Source organism: Heloderma suspectum, chromosome 1 (assembly GCF_057233095.1).
Source record: "Heloderma suspectum isolate Gila_16-S chromosome 1, 16-S_ref, whole genome shotgun sequence".
NCBI lineage: Eukaryota > Metazoa > Chordata > Lepidosauria > Squamata > Helodermatidae > Heloderma > Heloderma suspectum.
In genome coordinates this window covers 98,664,278-98,691,867 of record NC_139458.1, presented here as the reverse complement: position 1 = coordinate 98,691,867, position 27,590 = coordinate 98,664,278, and the positions used below count along the sequence as shown (strand labels likewise).

Below are 27,590 nucleotides of genomic sequence, written 5' to 3'. Positions count from 1 at the left end.
TGCTGCTCAGATCTAGTTGCTACCTGTAGAGTTATTAAGCTGTAAAAGAAGAATAAAGCTTTGAAAAGAATCCCTTTGTCTGTGTCTGGACTTGGCTACTGGATTAGACTGAGAGAGCCCTCCAAGGAGCCCTTGACACATACAAGCTGACTGTATCTGGCTTGGAGCTTGACTTGGAGCATACCCTGGTTCTACCCACTCCTTGATTTCTCTGAGCGGTATTTGACCTTGGCTTTGTTTGACTGTGCTCCAGGACTTTCCCTCATGATGACCATCCTTGAACTCCACCCTTGCTGTGCTTAAGCTTGCCTATTTGAACTGAACCCTTGTTTGTTGATTATATCCTGAGAATCTGGATGCATCAGTATCTCCTCAATTGGTCTAACCCCTGTACTCAACAGGACCCCGGAGCCTGAAATGGGTCACTGAACTGATGAAGCCTGTATGCGCAGCTGCTCACACATACTTCCACATGATTGGGATGCCCATTTGTGCGGGGGTCCTGATTGTGTGGGAGCTTACATACAAGCAACTGTTCACACTGTCAGGATTCTCCTGTTGCCTACTGAATACTCCAATAGCCAAATCAACACTCGGACAAAAGGGCTGCTTTCCAAGGCTTTAATTCCATTTATCCTAATGAGGCATACAGATGCTAATTGCTAGAGACTCAGAGAACTACAACGGAACAGCCACCTAGGGGTTCAAAGGGAAACTACCGTCAGTTGATCTCCATTTGGGAAAAGGGCAGCAATTCTCTGAACTTAAGGGGCGGGAGGGGAAGATCTCCCCCTCTCCCATGATGCTTCTGGGCGCAGCTGTTGATGTCGAGCCAATCAGGCTGAGTGCCGAAGCTCGGCCTCTGCCATCTCTCGCTTGTGCCTGCATCTGCACCTCACGTCTAAAAGTTCAGGTTGTCCCTCCCTTTCCACGCCTTGTTCGCTGACACTCCCAGGGATGTGAGCAGGGGGGTCTCCCCCTCCAGCTGCGCCTCTGAAGTCTGGGAAAGCTCCTCCCCCACGAATTGCCTCTCTTCCTCAGAATCAGAGCTGCTTTGGGACTCTATGGGCTTAGATACAACCCTGACACACACACAGGCTTCATCAGTTCAGATGTCCACATCAAAGAAGGGTCAGCAGCATGCCCGATGTCGGGAGTGGGGCTAGCAGTGTGTCCCGCTCCATGGTAACCCCATGATGCTCCATTATGCAATTTATAAATGAAGGGGGCTATTAAGTTGAGATTATGAATGATTCCGAATCTTATCCTAGGGCACCTCTACACTCACCACCAAGCTAGTAATACTGGTTATAATTGCAAGTTCATCCGGGACAGGGATAGGTACAGATGGAATTGCTGTAAGATGCTTTGAGCCCACAGAATACAGTGAGCTATAAATGTAATAAATATTATTGAAGAAAATTGTTCTCTCTGCTCTGGTTATTCTTAAACATTTGGTTTGAAACCAACAGGTAAAAACATTGGTAAGGTATACCCTAAGACATGCAAACTGGGGTTCTTGCAAGGAGGGTTATCCATGCTTTGCATTAGAGGAAGAAACGCTAACCTAGAAGTCTTTTTCTGACCGAGAGTGAATCGGATGATTTTGCTTTGAGATGAGTCCCTGGGTGATGCACTGTACAACAAGAAAGAAAAAAAGTGGAAGATACGAGTGAGTAAAGAATAAACATTCACACACTAACCGACTGAGCTGACAAGGGTTTTTGGAAAGAGATTCATCCAGATGTTTCAGAACAGAAAAATAATCCCCCTCACCCCAATAAGATGCTCAGGCGTTGTACCTTTTATTGTGTTTGTCAAAGCAGTGACAGTAAGAGAGGCACAGCACACAAGCAAATTTACTTCAGGCTCAAAAAGGTTTATATGAAATTTCACAGGCAAATGTATATTCTGCCTACATGGACGTCTTTGAAGTGGTAAAATTTCCACAGGACTGTCTGATATTCACCACACCAACAAGCATATTTTGGTGATTCTCCTGCTGACATGGAAAGCCAAACAGACTTTCCTTCAGTTGAATTTTTGTTGTTGCAGTAAATACCAGGTTTCACCACATGAGGGTGCATTTCAATGAACACTTCATCATGCAAAAGTGATGGAATTATTACCTTGCGGCAGATCACCATGAATAAAATGTGAAATGTAATGCAAGATTCAGGCCTTAAATTGTGTATTTATAGCTCAACATTTATGATTCCTGTATTTAAAATATATATGAAAACATTTATTTTCATCAATTTGGGGAAAGTACCATCCAAACCAGTCAAAATCATGTGGTGCAATTTTGTTACGAAACTAAGATCTGGCTATTCAAAACATTTATGATTTATAGAGAAGATCACAAAAATAAGTCATTAAGTTGGGTTATATAGCTCAGGAGTGCCTCCATGGATACAGGAGGCTCTCCTCTTCAGACAGTCACCCTCCATGAGTTGAGGGCAAACAATGTGATGAGGGAAAGGGGAAGGGTGGGAGCACTTCTTCTCTTTACACGTTTACCCTGTTCAGGTTCAGAATGCCTGAACAGGGCTAAGGTCTTGGTCTGATTTAGTCACAATTTTTGTACTGGCTCACAAGGAAAAACAAGAAGGGGGGCAGTCTGCTTACTGAGTGAGCATGGTACATGGAGCAAATGAAAGCACTGAAGGAATAGCTACTTATCAGAGTCAATCTACATGTGATGGAGGAAATGAGATCTCCCAGCATCAATTAGAAAGCAACCTTGGGGCCCCTGTATGGACTCAGGGAAGTGGCACTGAGAGAGGGGTGTTGAACCCTTTCTGGCAGCATCATTTTCCTAATAGATTCACCACACCAAATCAGCTATTTTAAAAAACGGGTACTTAAAGCTAACACCAGCTTGGGCACAGGAGAAAAAGGGCCGGCACCATTGCCCGGAGCCAGTTTTCTTCCTCTCCCTATAGGTGCTTTTAGGCTTTAAAGAAGACATTGGGCCACCTGATCATGGATCTCCTGCAAAACAGGGATTAGGAGATCCCGCATTAGTTTTGTAACGCAGTTTGACTGTGACAGTATATCGGTACACAGTATAAGAGTTCATCTTTAATGGAGTACTATGTATTTTACTGTGACTGCAGCACGAAGCAGACTCAATTATGTAAAGCAGCATAAGATGAACTCTCCAACCAGTGAATGCAACCACACTGGAATTTGCACACAGACACTCCAATCCAGTCTGGCCTTACATATTTCTGGAAGCTGGTCCCTGCTTCCATATTCCTAGCAGGAGCCCCATGTGCATGTGGCCGCGGCAGCACACACACACAGTTCCTTTCCCCACAATCTCGTTGCCAAGGCTGCACATGCACAGCCCAGTTAGTAAAGCAGTAACTGCATGAACAGCTGTTCAGGAGGAGGAATGGTGGGGCTGAATTTAGTTCCTTCTGCTCCTACCTCACTGCCAAGCAGCTGGTCAGCTTGGCTGCGGCTTTTCTAACTTCTGTTTCTAGGATGCTTTCTTTTGTTCCATCTTCTTCTGATACAGGCATTTTAAAAGTCGATGTGACTTCCTGATGCTAGCTCATCTTTGCTAGATACATATGTTTCTAGATGCGAAGATTTCCAAGTAAGATGCTATTTTGGCATTTAAAACAGAGAAACAGAAAATAAGCTTTTGGAGAAGACAACCCACCTGGACTGCATTTCTGGTTGTGCTTTTAACTGGAGATGAGGTGGTTGCTGGGGCTGTTGGAACTGAGTTGGGGGCGAAGCTGGCACCAGTTGTTGTTGTTGCTGTTGCTGCTGCTGCTGCAGTTCTTGCAGCCCAACCTGGCACTGGGATGGACAGCCTACTTGCTGGGGTGATGTGGGTGGCTGCTGGGGTGGGAGGTGCTGTGAATGCTGTTTTGGGGGCTGCTGTTGCTGCTGCTTGTATCGTGACAGACTGAAGAAAAGGCCTAAAATGGCCTTTAAATTCCCATTCCTGATTTCTGCAAGGCAAATTTTAAAAGTTATTTATATCAGTAACCAATGCACTTTACCCATCTAGTAGAATCCTGTGTTTGAGCCTTAACATTATTCTTAATACTGACAGACTCTCTGCAAAACGAATTGCTATCACATTTGGTTAAAACTGGGCATCAGCCACTAAATAAATTAGATATTTATCACATGCAGAAACAAAACACCAAGGGAGGTTTTTTTGGGGGGAGGGGGGTGATTCTAGGCTGTCTCAACAACATACACACATATTGTCCCCTAAGAGAAGATATACATGCACATGATTCACTGCAGACAAGGTTTAGTGAGCTAGTATGATCAACAATTAACTCCAAATTCACACTGTGACCTATTGCTGAGGAGGGGGAGAAACACGTTTCCCTTTCCTAGGTTCCTTCAGAAGATACAGGCCAACTGCACATGCAGAGTTCCATACAGGTTGACTTCAGGATCAGGGCAAATACTTTTAAGTATAAATCAAGGGTTAAAGATAACCAAGATAAATGAAGGAATATACAGTATCAGTCAATGTTGTGTGTTCAATTGACGGAACGTTTTTGTTTGTATCATTTTTCACTCGTATTTATTATTTGTGATATTTATAAAACACGTTATTTGTGATATTTATATACTGCTAAATATAATAAAATCCCTCAGTGGTTCACATATAAATATTAAAATCACATTTAAAATACAGTATTAAAAACACAACCTTAAAAACAATTCTAATTACAATAAACACAATATAAGGAGCAGCAAAAAGAAGCAGCATGATTAATTTAATTACAGTCCAGGGAAAGCCTGGGTGAACATGTGTGTTTTCAGGAGGTGTTTAAAAGATACCACATTTTCTGCCTCCCAAACTGCATGACAGATGGTTTTCCAAAGGGTGGGCGCCACCACCGAGAAGGCCTGTAGTCAGGGCATTACGTGGTGACATTCCTTTAGTTTTGGAATGCTAACAAGGCCTCCTCTGATGATCCTAAAGGTCGACCGGGTATATATAAGGGAAGGTGGTCTGCTTGGTATCCTGGTCCCAAGTTGTTTAGGGCTTTGTATGACAATAACATAACCTAGCACATGGCTCAGTTGCTAATGAGCAGCCAGTGCAGTTCTTTTAACATAAATGTTATATGAGCATCGCTGGATGTCCCAGTGAGCCCCCCTAGCTGCTGCATTCTACACTACCTGCAGTTTCTCAACCATGCTGACTTACTATTCACTTGAACCCTGTCACATTACATTACAGATAAAACCAATACCCTAAAAATTAAGCCCAGGGCCCATAAAAGGAATAGTAAAATATCACTGGACTTTGTAGAGTGCTGGTTTTAGCTCTTTTTTTTAAAACTCAACAATAAACTATGTTTCAAATAAGCCCTACAGATGTATTTCTTTTTCTCTTATCTCAGGAGATGGACTGAAGTAATTCACCTGGCACCTTGCCACTGGACTTTGTACACAGAGGGCACATCAACCTCTTTGTACTTTGCCGACTAGTACAGTCTGAATTACTTCCTCTTACTGGTCCTTTCTGTCTTGTATGTCTGTTTAAATATATATGCAGAAAGTTTCAACGGCGTGAGTATAGAACCCAATCATTTCCATTTTGGCCACAAAAAAATGCTGTTTTTTAAAGCTGAAAACAAAATATTGCCAGATGTTCTGATTTTAAAGGCAGAGGGCATTTCTTTTTTCATTCTGGTGTTTGGGAGCTTCCATGCTGTGAGGTTTCTGTTGTCTTCGTTGCCTCAATTTCCTTTACCCCCATTTTGTTTAATTAATCTGGTTTTGCTTAGAGACACAAACCACTCAAATCTCAACTGGGAGCAAAGGAGGCCACACAAAAAGCTAGCTAAGAAGCTCAGTACTGAACTCGAAGGGAGAACAGTGGGTGGGGGGAGGGGGGAAGAACTATGAAGGAATACAATTGCATGCGAAAATGTTCATTCTCTATTCAAAAATCCCCAGACAGGACTTTCATGCCATTTCAAATCAACCCCAAACACAATGCTTTTCAGTGGAACCACTCAGCCAAGAGTCATCAAGTTTTGATGATGCAGAAGGCATGTGTGAATCAGCCCTTAATTGGAAGGAAGCACTCTCTCAATCTTAAAAGGGTGAGCCCTCCTATCCCATTCAGAGAAAAACAGAGAGCAACTTTTTGTATTTCTAGACTCTCTTGTTTTGATTTTAGAATCATATTTTGTATGACCTTGTCTGCCAGTTAGTGCTCTTACTTCAGGAATAAATATAATCAGTGTAAGAGTAGAAGACAGCTAGAAACATAGTTTCATAATTAGCCCATTGGCATAAGAAGCTGGGATTCCCCAGCACTTGATGTTTTAATGCTTAGAGCCAGGGAATTCCATTTGCTGGCAATCAGGATTCTACTACTGAAAAAGAAAATCTTTCCTATGTCAGCTGTGAGGGCTTTGCTGAGCTGTTAATCTTCCATTTAAGCATTCTGGCAGCCGACATATACAAATGTGATCTCAAATTCACTATAATCCTCAAGTAGTGGTGTGAACTCAAGGAAAGAGCTGCAGCTTTGGCTGTCAAGGTAACTTAAGCTACCTTATCCACAAGTAAAACTGCACTGTTTGCAGGATAACCAAGCTCACGCAACCTGTCTTGCAGATAAACGACCAAGAAGAAAACAAGAGTGTCTCACTTGTATTTGCAAATCCAACCACTAACTCTGAGAATAGTGAGGGAGGTGTAAGGTAGAACACTCGGTAGCAGACATGACTGCCATTTACTAAGGTGGCTTTTTATTTGTTTCGACTTGCAAACATGCAAGTGAAAGTAAACGTGCAACTTGGAACTGAGATGAACAAACAAATACTTTGCACTGCCAGACCAATCAACTATTACCTGTTGTGTGCACAACAGCTCTGATGAAAACAAGTTTCCTTACTGACTGCCAGAGACAGTTCCATGTGTACAACCCATCTGCATATCAACAGTGCCCACAATGTCTGGATGAGAGCCAATTTTACACCTTGCTTTTAATTAATAAAGCAAAAAGTAAAACAAAACAAAACAAAAGGAACTAAAACAAAAAAACGCATCCTATACCAATATACCAATATATACCACTATGCCATGAAGGAGCCCATTTATACATTTACAAACAGTCATTAATTCTGTCACAGTGAAAATGGCATTGACTTACAAGGAGGATAATCAGGGTAGCCCCTGTTTACACTTATTCTTAAGTGAGACAGACACAGGACTATATTGGACTCCAATATGCCTGAAAGCAGGGGGAATATTTTTATCTAAAAACGGTATGGTGGGAGGGAGGGAAGAAAAAGTGACTATTCACTGGAATACTCCAACTAAGAGTGCATTCTGACCATAGGAAAAAAAATGGAAGAAAGGAGAAGGAAGAAGGAGAGAGAAAGGGAGAATAGGTTTAATTTTTTAAACACTGAAGTGAAAATTGGGGGAAAAATCTATACTATAGTATATTAATTAATGAGCATTCTAACAACTCTAATGACTTCAACAAAACATGCAAATTTAGGAGTTCTTTAATAACCATGAACTGCTATCCAGCAAGAATGTTATGAGTTCTTGCTGAACATCATTCCTTTCTTTGGAATGAGGTCCATCAGACATCTTGTCTCTTGAGCCAAAAGAAGGGAAATTCCTCTGCTGGTTTGCTTGCCATATTCAGTCCTGTCATCAAGTTGTGCTGTTTTCCTTTCTACATATACAGGCCTCTTGGCAAAAATTCTGGTTCACACTCTGGTCATCTCCTCCCTTCTCTTTTCCGGTCTTCCATTGTCACAACTTGGCCTGCTATCTGCTACCAAAATCTTTCACCTCTCATTGCTCCACTCATGTGACAGCCTTCCTTAAATTCCTACATTAGCTTGTTTCTGCTCCAGCATCCAGCACATTTTTTTGCCTTCCTTACCTTCAAAGTCCTCTATTTCTTTGCAGTCATACCCTAATATAAATGATAAATGGGCTTGAGCATCATTTCTGCCAGAAAGGCAGGCTATACATTTAACAAACAAACAAACAAACAAAATATCCCTGTCTGTAACTTTTGCTTCTCTAGCTCCCCGCTGTCAGTCATTCAAATGTCTTCTCTCTCAAATTCTCCATCCTTGCTGCCTTGTTGCCTGCCCCTTATGCATAGAACTACTTCAGAACACCTTCATGATGCTTCCTCTATTTGATCCTTCAAATTCTTTCTCAGAACTCACCTTTGAGGCTTTTTTTTTTTAACACAACCCCTTAACCTTAATCCCTAAGTAAAACTAAGCCCAAATACAAGCAGTTGGTTTACTTAGATCTCCATCTTCCTTTCTTCTTTCTGCCTCTCCCGTGGAGAATTTTAGATTTTACATTCCATATGGCAGGGACTTCTTGTATAGGGACTATATAAAAAATATGCACATCGATGCTGAATTAATAACAACAACAACAACAACAACAACAATAATTTGCTAGTGTTAACCATAATCTATCAGACAGTCTTCTAGGTCTAACAATGCTATTGAAATTTTCACTGCATGCTTTCAGTCCCAGACCAAAGCACCACAAATGCAAAATCCCCCATGGCAAAATGAAACTTGCTATGAAAGTGGACTCACCTTCTGCAGATAGTCCCTGTATGTTTATTCCTTTGGCAGCCAAAAAACTCAGGCACGCATCTATGTTTTCAATCTTAGAGAGAGAGAGAATAAAAAGACATGAAAGAAAAGGCATTGCAATAATGTTTTGGCTTCATTCTACTGTATACATGCCACAAAATAAAGTCTTTATTACTTAAGACACAATCCTGTGCATGTTTAGACAGAAAAAGTCCTCCAACCTATGCTGGCTGGGGAGTGCTGGGAATTGTAAGACCTTTTTCTGTCTAAACATGCATAGGATTGTGCCTTTAGAAGCTCATGCTGAAAAATTCCTTACATTGGGCAAATCCAGCATTGTGCTGTGGGACTTTCCCTTCACTCCACCCCTGCACTCCCCTTTACACAACACCCTGAAGCAGATCTTGGAGGGGTATGGGAAGATCTGTTCCATTGATAGATGCCATTTCATTAGTGGACACACACCACTGGATACCTCCCATTAGCCAAATTTGCTTAATACTTTATTTTTTATATTATTTATTAATATATATATATATATACACACACACACACACACAGTATATACATATATACATACATACATACATATATTTACTTTTCTCCAAACAACTACTCCAACATGACATCTCCTGAGCATTACATAGCTCACTATTTACATACATGTGGGGCAGCTTATGTAACCCTCTCCACTGTAATAATAAGACAATGAGGGCCTGTCCTCACAAAACTCTAGCATAAACCATATTGGAAGCTGTATGTGAGTATTTCCCCTGTGGCACAGGTGAGCTTTAACTATAATAGCAAAAACTTTATTTGGGGGATGGATTTCATGGGTACTACCCTATTGTGCCTATGTGCTTATGGGAGCACCCCCTCATGTAACGGCGCTTTTGTGCTTCTAAAAATAACTTGAAATGAGTGGAAATACTTGCTTCTGGAACAGGTCAGTTCAGCAGAGATCACAGAAGGAAGCTCCACGGACGTGTCCCAATCTGGAAATGATTGTTTCCATTCATTTCCAGGGTTATTTTTGGAAGTGTGAAAGCCCTGTTGTGCAAGCAATGGATCCTGCAAATGCAACCAAAACAACAGAGGTTGGATACTGCCCCATGACACGATTTAAGATTGCTGGGACCACATAGGGAGCTCTCTCATAAAAAATGGCTTCCCACACAACTACAGCTGATTTGTGTTCCCAGCTGTACCACACCACCGGTCAAATGAACCCTAAGTATAACTTTCAATGCTTCTTGTCATGGTCTGCAGAAAATAAACAGGGGGCACCATATTTGTTTGATGTGATGAAAGTTTCCCGTTTACTCTTACATGGGACAGCTGGTAGAAATTTCCAGCCATAGAGACAGTAGAATTCAAGAAAGGAAACTGGAAACCTCAACTGGAATCCACAGCATGTTTACTCACATAATTCTCTAGATGTTGTGAATAGCAGCTGATTACGGAAGATGACTGCTGTTTCTCATGCTGGGCCTCTTTTACATCTAAGATGAATGGAACTGGAATATTTATGAAGCGGACTATAGAAAATTTCAGGAGTTTTTTCATGATAACCAGAGATTATCTCTGTCCACTTCCCCACAGTGAAGCAGTAGAAATAGTAGTGTTTGTTAATTTGCTCAGAAAATCATTGTGGGGTAACTTTATTTTCAGTAATCCTCATATGAAAGGATTCTTTCCCTTTTCCTCTTATGGAAATGCACACTAGTTTGAAGTTCAGTTACCACCAGGTATTAAAACCAGATCTCAGAATATTTCTTTTGATTACTACAGAAGGGATATCCCTCCCTCCCCCCCCCCCAATTTCTGGATTTACCCATTTATATTGCCTGGTCCACATGTGCAGCAAAATGAGGTAATAGAATCTTGAGATGATAAGATGGACTGTGCCACTTCAGGCTGAAGGTGGGGAGCACAGGTTTTTTTTTTTAAATAAATAAAGAGCTATTCAAAAATCTGATTGCTCATCGGCAGATTGAAGTGGTATGATCCATTCTACCACATAAGAACATAAGGAAAGCCATGCTGGATCAGACCAAGGCTCCATCTAGTCCAGCATTCTGTTCACACAGGGGCCAACCAGCTGACAATCAGAATTCTACTACTTCCTTTTCGCTTCATTCTGCTGCATGTGTAGATCAGGCCTATATTGTGCAGACTGAGGTGAGGTGATAGAATTCTGGACTGTATCACTTCAAAGTGCAAGTAGAGAAATCATGTTTAAAAATCTTCTAAATGAAATTGTCCTTTTATGATTCAGATTAAAATGTTTACCTGTCCCTGACAGTCCTGTCCCTGATGTTTTTTTAATACTATATTTTATAATATGGCTACCACGCAGTCTGGGTCTGAAGTGATACAATCCAGAATTCCACGATCACATTCTACATAAGGTGTAAAGTGACTCTCTTTTTTATAGATCAGCTCTCTCTTTTTGATTCCTTTGATATGAAGTATAAAAACTATTTCTTGATTCAATGGGGAAGAATTCCTTCTCATAATCTACAGGAAAACTTTGAGTTAAATAGTCTTCTACCCCCAAAGAGTTCATCATTTATTCTGTGCATTTTTACACACACACTTCAGTTTGACCACAGAAGGTTTGATGTTTTGCCATATACAAATGAAAAGGCAAAATATTGCCATTTAATATATGCTTTGTTGTTGCTAGATCTGAAACTGTATTTGGTCAGATATTGTTTAACAGCAAAACCAGCCTTGTTAAAAAGTGCTCATAATGTAGGCTTATAATAGCAGCCAGTAAAGGTCTGCACTGGGAAAAGCTTAAGTAGTAAAATCTTTCTAGTTTAGTAAGCATGTCTGACAAATGTCACTAGTCATAGCAGAGAAAAGATTTAAGGATGGGTTGTGTAGCCTCTTATTGGACATTAGCTATCATTACTTATATCACATCTAAAGTTAAAATATGCCATTCAATCTGTTCTGTCATCTCAGTTACCAGTGTTACAAATCTGGAAAGTGAAGACACTGTGCAGGAAAAGAGACTGTGCAGAACATTATATATTTTCAAAATAACTGACATAATCCCAACAAAGTATCTATATGGGGCTATGAAATACAGATGGCATGCCCCAATTCTTGCACAGCAATAGCCCATCGTGGGACATCTGACACTGGGATGGAGTGACTGTAGTAAAGATCTTCAGTCCTCTATGAAATATGAAGGGGTGAAAAAAGGTTCTCCTTTACAGTGGCCTCTTGCATCCTGCAATGACCACATGGTCAGAACCCTATGCAGTTGTTATATCAGCCCCCTTCCTTCTCCTCCTCCTCCCTGCAAGTGTTCAAGATGTGACCTTGTAAACTGCAGACTTTCAGTAAGGGATGTAGAATCCCCTGGTATGAAATCCCCCACTCCCCAGCATGACACATTGGTGTGCAGCTCTGATTGATACTTCATTCACTTTGATCAGGAATACAATATTATTTCTTCAATAATGGTTTTTGATTGATTGATTGCATTTATATCCCGCCTTTTTTCCTCTTCCAAGGAACCCAAGGCGGCTTACATTATCCTCCTCCTCTCCGTTTTATCCTCACAACAACAACAACCCTGTTTACCCATTTAATCTGCTCCACAAGTAAGAATATAATGGAGAGCTGATTCAGAGGTCTGCTACTAGGCATTTATTTGTGTCTTAATGATATACAGTGAGCCTTAAAGAGGACTCAAGAGAATTGTTTTCCAGGCGGATAAAAATGTCAAATCAGACAGAAAATAAGCTTGTCACCTATGGGAAAAAGGGAAGGATTCAGTCCCTCCACCCATTTCAAGCACATGACTGATGCTGCCATAGCTGAACACAGTACTATGTATGTGGCCCCAATCCAAGAAGAGGATGATGCAGTCCTAGCAACGTGGATCCCTGTCCAGAAACGACATGAATGGCAGCTTATTTCCTCGGTTGTGGGAAAGGGGATTATGTTTTAAAAATGTGGGTGCAATAAAATGCACTGGGATATATATGAAGGATTTTGGTGTTTCCAAAAATTGTAGTTATAAATAATACAATTAAACTTGGCTGGAAACCAAATGAAACACTAAAAATTCAAGTAGGTAATTTTCTACAGCAAACTTTTCACTGAAAATATGTCTTACATTTCAATTAAAAACAACACAAGCTAAAAACTGTGTTAAACTTGGAGATTTAGGATTAATTTTAGCGGTCTTTAAAAAAGGTCCATGAGATCTGTCATCTTATGCAATTCTATTTTTGTACCTCTCTTAATTAACATAACCTGAAAGCTAGTTACTGACTATCATCATCACATTTCTTCCAGGGAAACCTGTTCTGGTTCATAACATTTAAGTGGAGCCCCCAAATATTTTACAAATCACAAAAGGGCAGAACATCAGTGAATGTTTGTTCGTATCTTAGAGACCGGAAAAATACCATCTGTTGTGGCAGTTGTCATGGTATCATTTTCCTAGGAATACCTAACTCGACAACTTCATGTAAATTATCCGGGGGGGGGGGGGAGCTGAGAGAAGGCAACTGCTGCCTTGAACAAACACACAGCATTTAATGTACAGCAATGGAAATCCAAAGTATATAGTACAGAATTGTCAGCACTACAGCAGCACAAAGGTGAAGGTGCCTAAAGCATTTGTTTGATCTATTTACTGTTTTATTTACTGATAAAACATGTACTCAGTAAAACCCAGAAAAAGCTGTTCAAAGAAAAAAGGAGAACATCTATTGGCAAGTTCCTTGTCAATCACTTTTTTAAATGTTGTTCATATGATTTTTTTTTTAACTTGTATGCTACCTCAGTTGCTATTTACAACAGAGGATATGGCTTAGATGTGCTGAAACAAACACATGCTTTTTCTGCTCAGAGGCGTGAACATTAAAATAAAACAAAGTTTAAAGCTGGACAGACAAGCTTTGTTGAGCGAGGATGCTACAGAAAAGGTGCCATTCTGGGGAAAGCCCAATTCCTTGCAAACACCTGAAAGTAGTGACACTCAGAACAAGGCCTGCCCAGTGATCTGACTTCAAGAAGAGCCAGTATTCTTAACAACTGCATCTCAGCTGAACTTTGGTTGCTGAAAATTGGAAAGTAGGTTTTATTACTCTGCGCTGACATTCAGGGCTAAGTCACACTTGTGCATCTGCAAGCCTTAAAAAAATAAAGTACGAAGTGACAATATATAAACCCTTCTAGCAGCAGGATCCTTGTAATATGGAACTAGTTTATTAATACACAGATACTCCTTAATGCTACGTACCATTTATATAGCTTTTCTTGAGTGTTCAAAGAGCTTCACCCACATTTTCTGAGTAAGCAGATAGGTATTATATTGACACTTTTTAACACATTCATACAGAGAATGTGCATCGGGGGGGGGGGAATCACACAGGCAAGCCCAGCTTCCAACCTATGCAGGTTCCCTAGGCCCCTACAAACTCTCTTCATGTACAATTAGGAACCCTCAAAAAGGAAATCCATAACTACATTACAAAAACACTTTCATGCATGCAGTTTGTACTGACGTGGGGACCAGACACAAACTCGAGTGAGGGCAGTAGCTCCCACCCTACATCTGTTTATTGCGCAATCGTTGGGTGGGCAGTGCTTAAGAGATGGAGGGACAGGAGTTTTCCTGAGGCCCCATAGTGACCTCAGGGCTGAAGCAAGATTTGAAGTGGGGAATTCTCTGTGCACCCTCTTAGCCGCTGCTCTCTACACCAGCTCATGACATGACTGGGGGTGAGATCCATGTCTCACAGCTTCAAATGTTATGTGTTTTTGAAGGAATGCAGATGTGCAAATCACTCCTATAGTCACACATCTGTAGAAAAAACATGTAATGTGTGAATCAGTCCCTGGTTAGGGAAACATACATATACTTAAAACTTTCACTGTTTACAGCTAGGTTAGTGACATTTCTAAGGTTTCCATCCAAGCCAAGCCAGCACATGATCCAAAACAAACATAGGAAAGTTTGTTAATTTGCCAAAAGGAGATCCTGTGTTTTCTTTTACTCTTTGATCTGGCAGCTAGTTCTCAACAACCCAGCTCCTCCTGTTTCTGAGGGCACAGAACACATAGCAAAGCACAGGGGGGAAAACAAGCAATATGTGCTGAAATGAAGGATTTTTTCCACACACAGACAGAAGTAACATGGGTCTTCTGAGGCAGTTGAAGCGAGAATCAACATGTTGTTTTGAATTTTAACATGGTACTAATTGTTATATTGTAAACTATGGAGATGCACAAGTATAAGCAGAGCAAAACACCTCAAGATAACAGACCACAACAAAAATGTGTTGCCCACAGATGCTATTTTATTGCTTCCTAATAGCCCCTGGGTATTTAAAAAAGAATATGTAATGTACTCCATTTCATATCCTAAGGCTGGAAGTGAGTACTATCAATGTATTTTTCAAAGTTAATTTAAATAAAACTGCGAATCCAGTGGAGCATTTTCCTGCATAATCCCCAGAGAAATTAATGGGCGCTGCTCAAGAGCACTATTTTGTTTCACAGATGACATTCATTTCAGAAGGCATTTCCATTGGATCAAACTCTTTGTTTCCAAAGCCAACCACCAAATGCCAGCCCAAACAGAAGGATCTTATGATCTGTTCATATAACCACTTCAGCATGCAGTGGCTTGGTGCAGGGAGTTGATTTCTGCAATGTGGATTGAGCGTTGTATATATGCCTGTGTAGAACATGACTCCCCTTCATGGATCACTGCCTTGTTGTGGTGAAGGGGCTTGCGTAACTCAGTGAAGCCATAAACTATGCCGTGCAGGGCCACCCAAGACGGACAGGTCATGGCAGAGAGTTCGGACAAAATGTGGTCCACTGGAGAAGGAAATGGCAACCCACTCCAGTATTCTTGCCAAAAAAACCCCCATGGAACATATCACAAGGCTAAAAGATATGACGCTGGAAGATGAGCCCCTCAGGTCGGAAGGTGTCCAGTATACTACTGGGGAAGAGCAGAGGGAATTTCCAAGTAGCACCAGAAGGAGTGAAGCGGCTGGGTCAAAGCCGAAAGGACACTCAGCTGTGGATGTGTCTGGTGGTGAAAACAAAGTCCGATGCTGTAAAGAACAATATTGTTTAGGAACCTGGAATGTCAGATCAATGAATCAAGGTAAGCTGGAGGTGGTCAAACATGAGATGGCAGGTTTGAACATCGACATCTTGGGAATCAGCAAACTAAAATGGACAGGCATGGGCGAATTTAATTCAGGTGACCATCATATCTACTACTGTGGGCAAGAATCCTTTAGAAGAAATGGAGTAGCACTCATAGTCAACAAAAGGGTGGGAAAAGCAGTACTGGGGTACAATCTTAAAAATGATAGAATGATCTCAGTACGAATCCAAGGCAAACCATTCAACATCACAGTAATTCAAGTCTATGCCCCAACCACTAATGCCGAAAAAGCTGAGGTTGATCGGTTCTATGAAGACCTACAACACCTTCTAGAATGAACATCAAAAAAAGGTGTACTCTTCATCATAGGGGATTGGAATGTTAAAGGAGGAAGTCAAGAAATCACTGGGATAACAGGCAGGCATGACCTTGGTGTACAAAATGAAGCAGGACAAAAGCTAATAGAGTTTTGCCAAGAGAACACGCTGATCATAGCAAACACTCTTTTCCAACAGCACAAGAGATGACTCTACACATGGACATCACCAGATGTTCAATATCGAAATCAGATTGATTATGTCCTTTGCAGCCAAAGATGGACAAGCTCTATACAGTCAGTCAAAACAAGACCTGGAGCTGACTGTGGCTCAGATCATGAGCTTCTTGTTGCAAAATTTCGGCTTAAATTGAAGAACGACGGGAAAACCACTAAACCATTCAGGTATGACCTAAATCATATCCCTGATGAATATACAGTGGAGGTGAGGAATAGATTTCAGGGATTAGACCTGATAGACAGAGTGCCTGAGCAACTATGGATGGAGGTCTGTAACATTGTTCAGGAGGCAGCAACGAAATCCATCCCAAAGAAAAAGAAATGCAAGAAAGCCAAGTGGCTGTCTGATGAGGCTTTACAAGTAGCTGAAGAAAGAAGGGAAGCGAAAAGCAAGGGAGAAAGGGGAGGATATATCCAACTGAATGCAGAGTTCCAGAGAATAGCAAGAAGAGACAAGAAGGCCTTCTTAAATGAACAATGCAAAGAAATCGAGGAAAACAACAGAATGGGAAAGACTAGAGATCTCTTCAAGAAAATCGGAGAGCTCAAGGGAACATTTTGTGCAAAGACGGGCATGATAAAGGACAAAGAAGGCAGGGACCTAACAGATGCAGATGAGATTAAGAAGAGGTGGAAAGAATACACAGAAGAACTATACAGGAAAGACCTGAATGTCCCTGATAGCCATGACAGTGCGGTCACTGAACTTGAGCTGGACATCCTCGAGAGTGAAGTCAAGTGGGCCTTAGGAAGCATTACTAACAACAAAGCTAGCGGAGATGACAGTATTCCAGCTGAGCTATTTAAAATCCTAAAAGATGATGGTGTTAAAGTGCTGCATTCAATATGCCAACAAATCTGGAACACTCAACAATGGCCGCAAGACTGGAAAAGGTCAGTTTACATTCCAATTCCAAAGAAGGGCAACGCCAAAGAGTGTTCAAACTACCGCACCATTGCGCTCATTTCACATGCCAGCAAGGTGATGCTCAAAATCCTACAAGCTAGGCTTCAGCAGTATGCGAACCGAGAACTACCGGAAGTACCAGCTGGGTTTCAAAGAGGCAGAGGAACTAGAGATCAAATCGCCAACATTCGCTGCATCATGGAGAAAGCAAGAGAATTCCAGAAAAACATCTATTTCTGCTTCATTGACTACGCTAAAGCCTTTGATTGTGTGGATCACAACAAACTGTGGCAAATTCTTAAAGTGATGGGAGTACCAGCCCACCTTACCTGTCTCCTGAGAAACGTGTACGAGGGTCAACAAGCAACAGTAAGAACCAGACATGGAACAACCGAGTGGTTCAAAATTGGGAAAGGAGTACGACAAGGCTGCATATTGTCACCCTGCTTATTTAACTTATATGCAGAGTACATCATGAGAAACGCCGGGTTGGATGAATCACAGGTCGGAATTAAGATTGCTGGGAGAATTATCAACAACCTCCGATATGCAGACGATACCACCCTAATGGCAGAAAGCGAAGAGGATCTCAAGAGCCTCTTGTTGAGGGTGAAAGTGGACAGTGCAAAAGCTGGTTTGAAACTCAACATTAAAAAAACGAAGATCACGGCATCTGGCCCTATCACTGCCTGGCATATAGAAGGGGAAGAAATGGAAGCAGTGACAGATTTACTTTCTTGGGCTCCAAGATCACCGCAGATGGTGACTGTAGCCATGAAATTAAAAGACGCTTGCTCCTTGGGAGGAAACCTATGACAAACCTAGACAGCATAGTAAGAAGCAGAGACATCACCTTGCCGACAAAGGTCCATCTAATCAAAGCTATGGTTTTCCCAGTAGTAATGTATGGCTGTGAGAGCTGGACTATAAGGAAGGCTGAGCGCCGAAGAATTGATGCTTTCGAACTGTGGTGCTGGAGAAGACTCTTACGAGTCCCCTGGACTGCAAGGAGGTCAAATCAGTCCATCCTAAAGGAAATCAACCCTGAGTGCTCATTGGAAGGACAGATACTGAAGCTGAAGCTCCAATATTTTGGCCACCTAATGCGAAGAGAAAACTCTCTGGAAAAGACCCTGATGCTGGGAAAGACTGAAGGCAAAAGGAGAAGGGGACGGCAGAGGATGAGATGGCTAGATAGCATCACCGATGCAATGAATATGAACTTGAGCACGCTCCGGGAGACAGCGGAGGACAGGAAGGCCTGGCGTGCTATGGTTCATGGGGTGACGAAGCGTCGGACACGACTGAACGACTGAACAACAACAAAGAACATGACTGGTCTCCAATGCACAGTGTCCAAAGTGTTGACCTATTCCATCTATATCATTGATGTATAGATGATTAATGGTCAGAGTACGAGAAATAATATATCTCCTGGCAAAACTGGTATTTGATGAGAAAAGCAATGCTAAAAGGAGGAAGAGGAGACACTCTATCAAACATTCCCCATCCCTGATCTACCCATTAATCTCTGTGCTCAATTAACTTAGCCCACATATTGCTCTCAGCCTATATAGTGAGGCTTCCTACAGCCAAATTGCCACAGGCAGGCTGAACCTGGCATGCCATTGAGCAGATTATAACACAAGCTGAAATCCTGTCTCTGTGCATGCCAAGGTAGTCATATAATCACATCTGCCCACAGTGCATGAATGGCTACCACCACATGTTCCAATGGCTGTAAGAGCATACCCTTACCCTCTTCTTAAAATGTGGCTCAGTATTAGATGTTACTGGGGGAAGGAACAGCTCAGAAATGTGGAACAGCTACTGAGAACTAATCTTATCCATGCCTGCCAGAATTATTTTGGTTTATTTTATGTTTATATGCTCCTCTCTGGGGAAAAAAAGAATAATCCTTCTTCACTCCCTTTACTGGCCACACTTTGCTTCCTGCTAGGATCTCCCCCCCCTCTTTAAAATAGAGAAACTATTTAAAAGTATGCAGCTTCCATGAAAAAGGAGAATGTCAACGTCTCATATAAAATGCGAGTTGAATTTATATGCAATAGTGGAATAATCACTAGAAAGGAGTATGAAAAAAAACTACAAAACAGGATTTGGGAAAGTCTGGCTGAACATGCTGGAAACTCTGGGCTCAGACCTTTTAGCAAGATACATGAATCCCAAGTGCGTTTTTCTTCTAATTCCTATCTGTCTTCATTTCACTACAAGGGCAGACATAGCCGGCTCTCTCATGAGGCAGGCCGAGATCTTTGGTTCTGGCAATGGACCAGGAGAGTGGTGGATGGCCGCCCACTGTCTTCCTGCCCAGCTTGCATTGCTTCCTGCCACTGTGACTGTACCCATGCCTCCCTAACCAGCCAACAGGCTAGCTGCTGCTGCCGCCTCCCTCCCTACTGTGCAATGTCACCACTTCTGCTGCTGTGGCATTTGCTGTGGCAAGAAAACAGCAGCCAGCAGCAGCAGTGGCGCTTTCCAGCAGTGGCGCTTGCCCCATGCCTCACTGCCTGCTCTGAGGAAGGCGTCTTTCCTCAAAACAAGACTTTATGGGAGAGGTGGCCCTGGAGAGCACCTGTACTGGGACCACTTTGCTGCTGTGGTGGCAAATACAATTTAATTTTTTTTTTAAGTGTTTGCCACCATCACAACAAAGCAGTGGTGGTACTGGTGCACTCCAGGGCAACCTTGCCCGTAATGCTAGCACTGAGGAATGAGATGGTTCAGAAAGCCTGGACGCCCCTGTGCTGCTGCCACTAATGCGGCAGCAAAACAGTTAAAAAAGACTAGTGGGGAGGGCGGGGAGAAGACTGTGGCAACTCCAATTGCCTCAGGGAACACAATGTATTGAACCTTGATGGCTCAGTTCTGATTGTTATGCTCCCTGCTATGCATTTCTACTGTTACTTTGTACAAAAAAAAAAACCACACAGGACTTTGCTGGCTGAACAATTGACAAACTCACTTTCTGTTCTTATCTGTGTTAGAAAGAACCTGGAAACATACTCAGGCTTATACAAGTAAGAAGAAAAATTGTCTCTTTAGTCCTTTACAAGAGATGGTTTATAGAATTACGAGCTGAAAGGAAATACAAAGTATGAAGCTAAAACAGGAAGGAATATAGGAAACCCCCTTATACCAAGTCAGACCATGCTTCATCTAGCCCAGTATAGTTTATTCTGATTGGCAGTGGCTCTCCAGTCCCTGGCAGACGTCTTTCCCATCATCCCCAACCAGATCCTTTCAACTGATTGAACCAGGGACCTTGTGAACACCTAACATGTGCTCTACCACTGAACTACGGTAGTGCTCAGTGGTACTACCTGGCATATGCAGTGTATATATGCCAGGGAGCCACAGCCAATCGTGGCTCCTCATTGCACGCCTCCCAAGTGTTTGGAAACACACTTTTTTTAATGGAGCTCATTGTACCTGAACTGCCACATAGAGTGTGAACCAGCTCAAGCGCTCATAAGGTTGCATATACAGAGGAGTGTGCCCAATCTTGTCTGATCTCAGAAGCTAAGCAGGGTCAGCCCTGGTTAGTACTTGGATGGGAAAGTCCCTGGGAATCAGGCTTCCTGCATTAAGCAGGGGGTTGGACTCGATGGTCTTATAGGCCCCTTCCAACTCTATGATTCTATGAGTCCTATGCTCATTTGTTCTACCTGCATTCAGTGGAGCTTACTCTGGGTGACGATGGCATCATTATGTACAATTCTGAACACGTTCCATAAAATAATGAGGGCAGAAAGAATGGTACTTTCATTCATTCTTCAGCACAGCCTTAAAACACTGACAATGCTATAGTCAAGCTTCATATACTACGCATTATACATGCTAAATGGTGGCCAAAGCATTAGAAGTAAATGGCAGTTTAGAAGCAAAAGTGGCAAACAAAACATTTTTAACCACCCATTCAAAACCTTAGAACTCTAGAGAAACAAAAACTTATTATTCCTGTCTTCAGTAGAATCCTGTGTGAAGTGTGACTCACTTTGAATATGCAAGTGTGAATAGCCATACTAGGTATTCTATAAATAGAGGCATATTTAAATAGTCAGAGCAGCCTAGGTGGGACCACCAACGGTTGTATAAACAGTTCTGCCATTAAATCAAATACCTGATGTGGCATGAAGAATTGACCGCTGTACGTTGTTTAACAGAGTATAACAATAGAGTTTCTGTTATTATAATCCATAAAGTAAAGCAGCCATTCTGGATTATAAAAAGACAGTTTCAGCTATGTAAACATAAGCAGATATCTTTTGTAGTTCTGTCTACGTTATAAAAAGCTGTAACCTCCAACATTTCCTCAGGAAATGCTGCAGTTGGTGATTATGCTTGGCTTTCTACCTATACCAAGTCCGTAATCCTGTGGATGCTTACCTGGATGTAAACTCAATTAAACACAGTGGTACTTATTCCCCTGCTGGGGGAAGGCTTAAAGAGGTTTGGGTTGAAGTGCCATCAGTATGTAGATGATACTCAGCTCTACCTCTCCTTTCCATCTAATGATCCTAGGGAGGCTGTTGAATGCTTGAACTTGTGGGTGGCGGTGATTTTGGGATGCATGAGGGCAAAGGCACTGAGACTTAATCCAGACAAGATGGAAGTACTGTGGGTAGGGAAATCAACCAGTCTGGATAGAGGAACACATCTGGTCTTAGGTGGGGTTACGTTTCCCCTGAAGGACAGTTTGAGAGTGCTCCTGGGCTCAGTGCTAACTGGAAAAGCTCAGGTGGTGGCGGTGGCCAAGAGAACTTTTTACCAGCTTGGGCTGGTATGCCACCTACAACCCTATCTGGAGAGGGAGGATCTTGCCTTGGCTATTCATGCACTAGTGACATCCAGGCTGGACTACTGTAATGCTACCCATATGAGGCTGCCTTTAAAGATGGTTCAGAAACTTCAGCTGGTGCAAAATACAGCTGCCTGGATGGTGGTGGAGTCTGGGTAGTCTGCTCATGTGCCAGTGCATTTCCAAGCCCAACAAAGTGCTCAAAAAACAATTCTTTTGAGAATTCCATCCTCAAAAGGCTTGTTCAGTAACTTCCCTCTCAGCATTCAAGAAGATTGTCAAAACGATCTGGTTTAGATGTGCTTGTTCATACGTATGTGTGTGTGAACAAGGCAAGGAAATTACATACCCATTTTTAAATATATTATTCAAGGCTGATAGCAAATATGATGACACTAACCAAGACAGCTTAAAAAAAAAAGTATCCTACAGCTGTATTAAACCACCATACTATGTCTCTAAACATATTTCTGTCTGGAATTTGCCAAGCAAAAATGGGTTGAGATGCTTTTGAACTTTCTGTGTAGTCTCCCTGATTGCCACAACAACTTTCAATCCAGCTAAACCCTTGGTGTTAGAAAGATGGATTTTATTCTCCATCCTGAAATTCTCCTGAGAAGTGACATTACAAAGGTTAATACAGCTGGCTGCATTCATCCAAATTGGCTCCTGAAATCATTAAGGTGCGATATTTCAATACATCCAGGACAAGATTAAAGAAAACAAATTTAGGTGAGGTTGCAGAGCTGTAGCGAAGCCAAAGGCAGCTTCTTTCTGAACATCTAAGCCCAGCTCTGCACACTTTGGATTCACCACTTTACCGCAAGCACCACATAGCCACCACAGTTATTTCCTGTTCTAATTATACGATAAATTTGTGGTTTCTTTGTCATGGCTGCATTTCTTCCTGATTGCTTGATATTGCTGCTTGGATGCCCCATTGCTTCCTTTGGTTTCTTGTGGCTAAATCTTATTGTCCCATCTTTTTGTTCAGCCATTCTACCTTTCTCCATCTTCCAGGCTGGCCTGGTTCATACATAACACTAATCATTGGCCTTGGGCTTGTGTACTGCATCCTCTCCTCTCCTCCTGTGTTAATCCTTCAAGGAGAAGATTGGCAGCTCCAATTTTCAATTAATCCCAGTTTATCCTTACATCTGAATCCTAAACTATGGCTAATCTAAAATTTGTTTGAGGGAAATAAGCCAAATTCATCAAACATGTTCTGAAGTTTCTTTGTTTGAATAAACCATAGTTAAGACTAACCACAGTTTGTCCAGGTTTGGACATAATAATAAACTGGAGATAGTTAAAAATGGAAGTGAAAACTTACAGTCTTCTCCTCATGGCCACACCAGAGGAGGAGAGGGGAGGGAGGAACAGATAAACCTGAGGATTATGTTTGTAATTCTAAACCATAGTTTAGTGTTGCATCCAGATTGTCTCAATTTGGTGGTATATGGATTATGCTGACTTTACAACCCTTTCTATGCTATTGCCAAAGTGTGTCGCTTGTTCCAATATGTGTGAGCCTGAGTGTGTATGAGAGTATGTATGATTATGAGAGCGAGTGAATGTGAGAGTGTGCAAGAGTGTTTATGAGTGTGAGTGTATGTGTGTGTGTGTGTGTTTATAGACAATATTGTCCAAGAAGATACTGTACTCATCTCTTAGTCGTTCAGTTGAAACTGGCCACACATGCACTACAATGAAGACAGAAAATGCTGCTAAATCATTAGCTGAAGCTGCTGGGAACTTGCAATGTTTGCCTCATCAGCACTGTTGTGGATCGTTTTGTCAGGGAACCGTCCTTGTGATGCTGTCATTCACAACTTCTGCATAGTGCTCATAACATCACGGACAGTTACACAACAGGTTCCTCATTTTGAATCTCTTGCGCGCTCCCTTTATCTTGGGCATATGCCTCATCTTGGGCATATGCTTCCTACAATATTTTAGAAAGATTCTTTTAGCAAGAATCTCCCCCAGAAGCAAGGCTACATCCATACCCTTCCATTATGTGAGGACAACAATCTCACTGAATTTGGTGACTGCTAATAAAGCATTAATGGACCATAGCAACAGCCCTTCATCTGGAAAGGCCCCAAATCCTGTCCATTTTCTGCCATACACCAATAAAGGGTTTATTTCCATGTTACAATTTATTACAGGTGTGCTGCCCCATGCCACTCTCATGCATCAAAAAATTACACCAACCACCTGTGAGGTGGGTTGGGCTGAGAGTGTGTGACTGGCCCAAAGTCACCCAGTGAGCTTCCATGGCCGAATGGGGACTAGAACCCAGATCTCCCAGCTCCTAGTCCAACACTCTTGCCACTACACCACACTGGCTCTCCATACTGGCTACTGTCCTTAAGGAGATAGTAGTGTGACCACCCCTGAAGAAGCCCACTCTGGACCCAATGGCATTAGACAACTACCGCCCAGTCGCAAATACCCATTTTCTAGGGAAGGTACTTGAGAGGGTTGTGGTAAAGCAACTGCAGACACTCTTAGAGGATACTGATTATCTGGACCCATTCCAGTCTGGGTTTCGATCTAGTTATGGGACTGAATCAGCCTTGGTCACACTGATGGATGACCTTTATCGAGAGAGGGACAGGGGGAGTGCAACCCTGTTAATTCTGCTCGATCTCTCATCAGTTTTCGATACCATCAACCATGGTATCCTCCTGGACCGACTCCGTGGGATGGGTATTGGAAGCACTGTGTTACAGTGGCTCCGGTCCTACCTATGGGGCTGATTTCAGACAGTAATATTGGGTGACTATTCCTCGGCCCCTTGGCAATTGAGCTATGGGGTGCCGCAGGGTACCATCTTGTCCCCAGTGTTGTTTAACATCTATAGGAAGCTGCTAGGAGCGGTCATTAGGGGATTTGGAGCTAAATGCCATCAGTATGCTGATGACACACAGTTCTGTCTCCCTGTGACATCTGAATCAGGAGAGGCTGTGCAAGTCCTGAATCAGTGCCTAGACTCAGTAATGGGCTGGATGAGAGCCAATAAACTGAAGCTGAATCCTGGCAAGACGGAAGCCCTGTGGGTGAGGGTTTCCCGGGTCTGGGAAATAGGCTCATTGCCTGTTCTGGATGGGGTTGCACTCCTGCTGAAAGATCAAGTCTGTAGTCGGGGGGTACTCCTAGATCCATCACTGTCACTGGAGGCCCAAGTGGTCACGGCAGCTCGGAGTGCCTTTTACCAGCTTCAGCTGGTTTACCAGCTACAACCTCTTCTGGCGGGGATAGCTTGACCATGGTGGTACAGGCATTAGAACCTCAAGACTGGATTACTGCAATGCACTCTATGTGGGGCTGCCCTTAAGGCTGGTCCGGAAGCTGGAGCTACTGCAGAATGCAGCAGCTCGACTGTTGTCGGGAGCTGCTCCTTTTCAGCGTGTAACTCCTCTGCTGAGGGAACTGCACTGGCTGCATATTTGCTACCGGGCCAAGTTTAAGGTATTAGTACTAGTGTACAAAGCCCTAAACAACTTGGGACCAGGATAGCTGAGAGAGTGCCTCCTTCTTTACCAACCTGCCCGGTCACTGAGGTCATCAGAGGGCATGTTCCTGGTGGTTCCACATGGACCCATGGCCCGGTTGGAGTCCACCAGGAAAAGAGCCGTCAGTTGGTGGCCCCCTTCCTGTGGAATTCCCTGCCTTTGGAGGTCAGGCAGGTACCAACATTGTGTTCCTTCTGGTGCCTCCTGAAGACATTGTTATTTCGAGAGGTCTTCCTTGAGTGACCAGCCACAGTGTATTAAATATGACCTTATTAGAATTTGCCTTTAAAAAGCGTTTTAACTGTTTTAACTCAGTGTTTTATTCTTTTATCATTGTGGTTCACCATTCTGAAATTTTCTGATGTGGAGCAGTATATAAATATTGTAAAAATAAGAAAGCAAACAAACAAACACTGAGGCAGACTGTTGACCTGGGCCAATTACAGGAAGAACATGACTCCCTTGTTACAAAAGCATCACTGGACACCAGTCTGTTCCCAGATACAACTCAAAGTGCTGGTTATGACATATGAAGCTCTATACAGCTTGGGGCCAGACTACCTGAAAGACCCCCTTCTCCCATACAAGCCTGCCCAGGTGTTAAGATCTTTCAGGAGGTCCTTCTTCACAGTCATCAAAGGCATATTTGGGGGGACATGAGAGAGGGCCTTCTCAATGGCTGCTCCCAGGCTCTGGAACATCCCTGCCAAGGGAAGTTAGGTTGGTTCCCTCTCTGTTGTCCTTCCACCGGGAGGCAAATAAGTGTTTATTCAGGCAGGCCTTTGGGATATCAGCTGATCTGTTGCTTGGGGGGAGGGGGTGTTACTTGGTTCGATGCTGCCTATTTCTTTTACTGTTGTGTTTTAATTGTGCTTTAATGGATCTGTCTATGTTATGTTTTAATTAAGATTTTGCTTTTAATCTGCATTTTATTATTGTTAGCCACCTTGAGTCCATTTTTGGTGGAAAGGCGGGACGTTGCAAGAACCCTACAAGCTGGCTTAATTTGTAATTGGGTGCAGCAAACTGAGCTATCCCACCCCTTAATCAGAAAATAGTTAAGCTTATTTTGAGCCTAATTCTAAGACAAATCAAACCTCCTCCCACTACCCACACTCCAAACCAGAAAAAAAAATCATAAAAGCCATGACTCTCAAAGTCTCTCCTAGCTCAGCATCTGGAAAACAATTTGTGACTAGTTTAGCATTAATGCCATAATTCGAAAGGTGAGACTTTCTTTTAAAAACATGGCAGATGGAATAAAACTCTCTTAAAAACAGAATTAAAAATAAGCCAGCTTATTTTTCACATGCTGTCAATACCTTTAGCTGTTCTGCCACTTCATACTGTATGACATGAAGTTCAGCAATAAAACATCCATAACACCTGGTTTAAAGACTACAAGCAAATGAGATACAAAAGATGTATATACTTTTAAAGTGACCATTTAATTACTGAATATCGTATGTAAATACATGTAGTATCCAATTAACCCCTCCTGGGGTAGTATCCAATTAACCCCTCCTGCAATGGAATAGCTCCTATCATTGGAGCAGGGAGGGGTGCAGTTCCTGTATGAACTTGCACCTCAATATCTGCTCTAGAGGCTTCGGGAACCCTCTGGAGCAAAAAAAAATTTGGCGGGGGGCTGCAGGGTGAGGAGAGGAGAGGAAAGTCCCAATGCGTGAGCAGAAGTCCACTTATGCAACTTTGGATTCTGCCCTAAAATGTGTACTTTTCCCATACGATGTTCAATATTCCATTAAATACATTAAAAACTCTTGTTCCTAATATACTTGCATGAATATTCTGAATTCAGAGGTTACATGATCATATAAAGTAGCATTATTTGGGGGGCTGCAGCCAGGATCTGATCCCAAAGGAAGCTGTAGAAACAATTATCATAATAAACTGATAGTGATGACACACTTTACTTTTCACTTACCATTTGAGATCTATTCTTTGGGCAGCCATTGATGTCTTCGATCTTCTCATTTGCTAAAAATGAACAGAAAGAGTGACTGGAAACAA

General features: G+C 42.3%; 1 protein-coding gene across 1 annotated transcript in view; it reads right to left on the bottom strand.

The window, feature by feature from the left end:
* Positions 1-27,590, bottom strand: part of NAV2 (neuron navigator 2) — a 368,840-nt gene that overhangs the window by 218,208 nt on the left and 123,042 nt on the right. Inside the window, exons 3-6 of the mRNA XM_084852298.1 lie at positions 27,505-27,557; positions 8,595-8,667; positions 3,674-3,971; positions 1,568-1,636 (exon numbers count right to left, since the gene is read on the bottom strand). Of these exons, the coding sequence (XP_084708424.1) occupies positions 1,568-1,636; positions 3,674-3,971; positions 8,595-8,667; positions 27,505-27,557 (493 nt within the window). The remainder of the gene's footprint in view (positions 1-1,567; positions 1,637-3,673; positions 3,972-8,594; positions 8,668-27,504; positions 27,558-27,590) is intronic.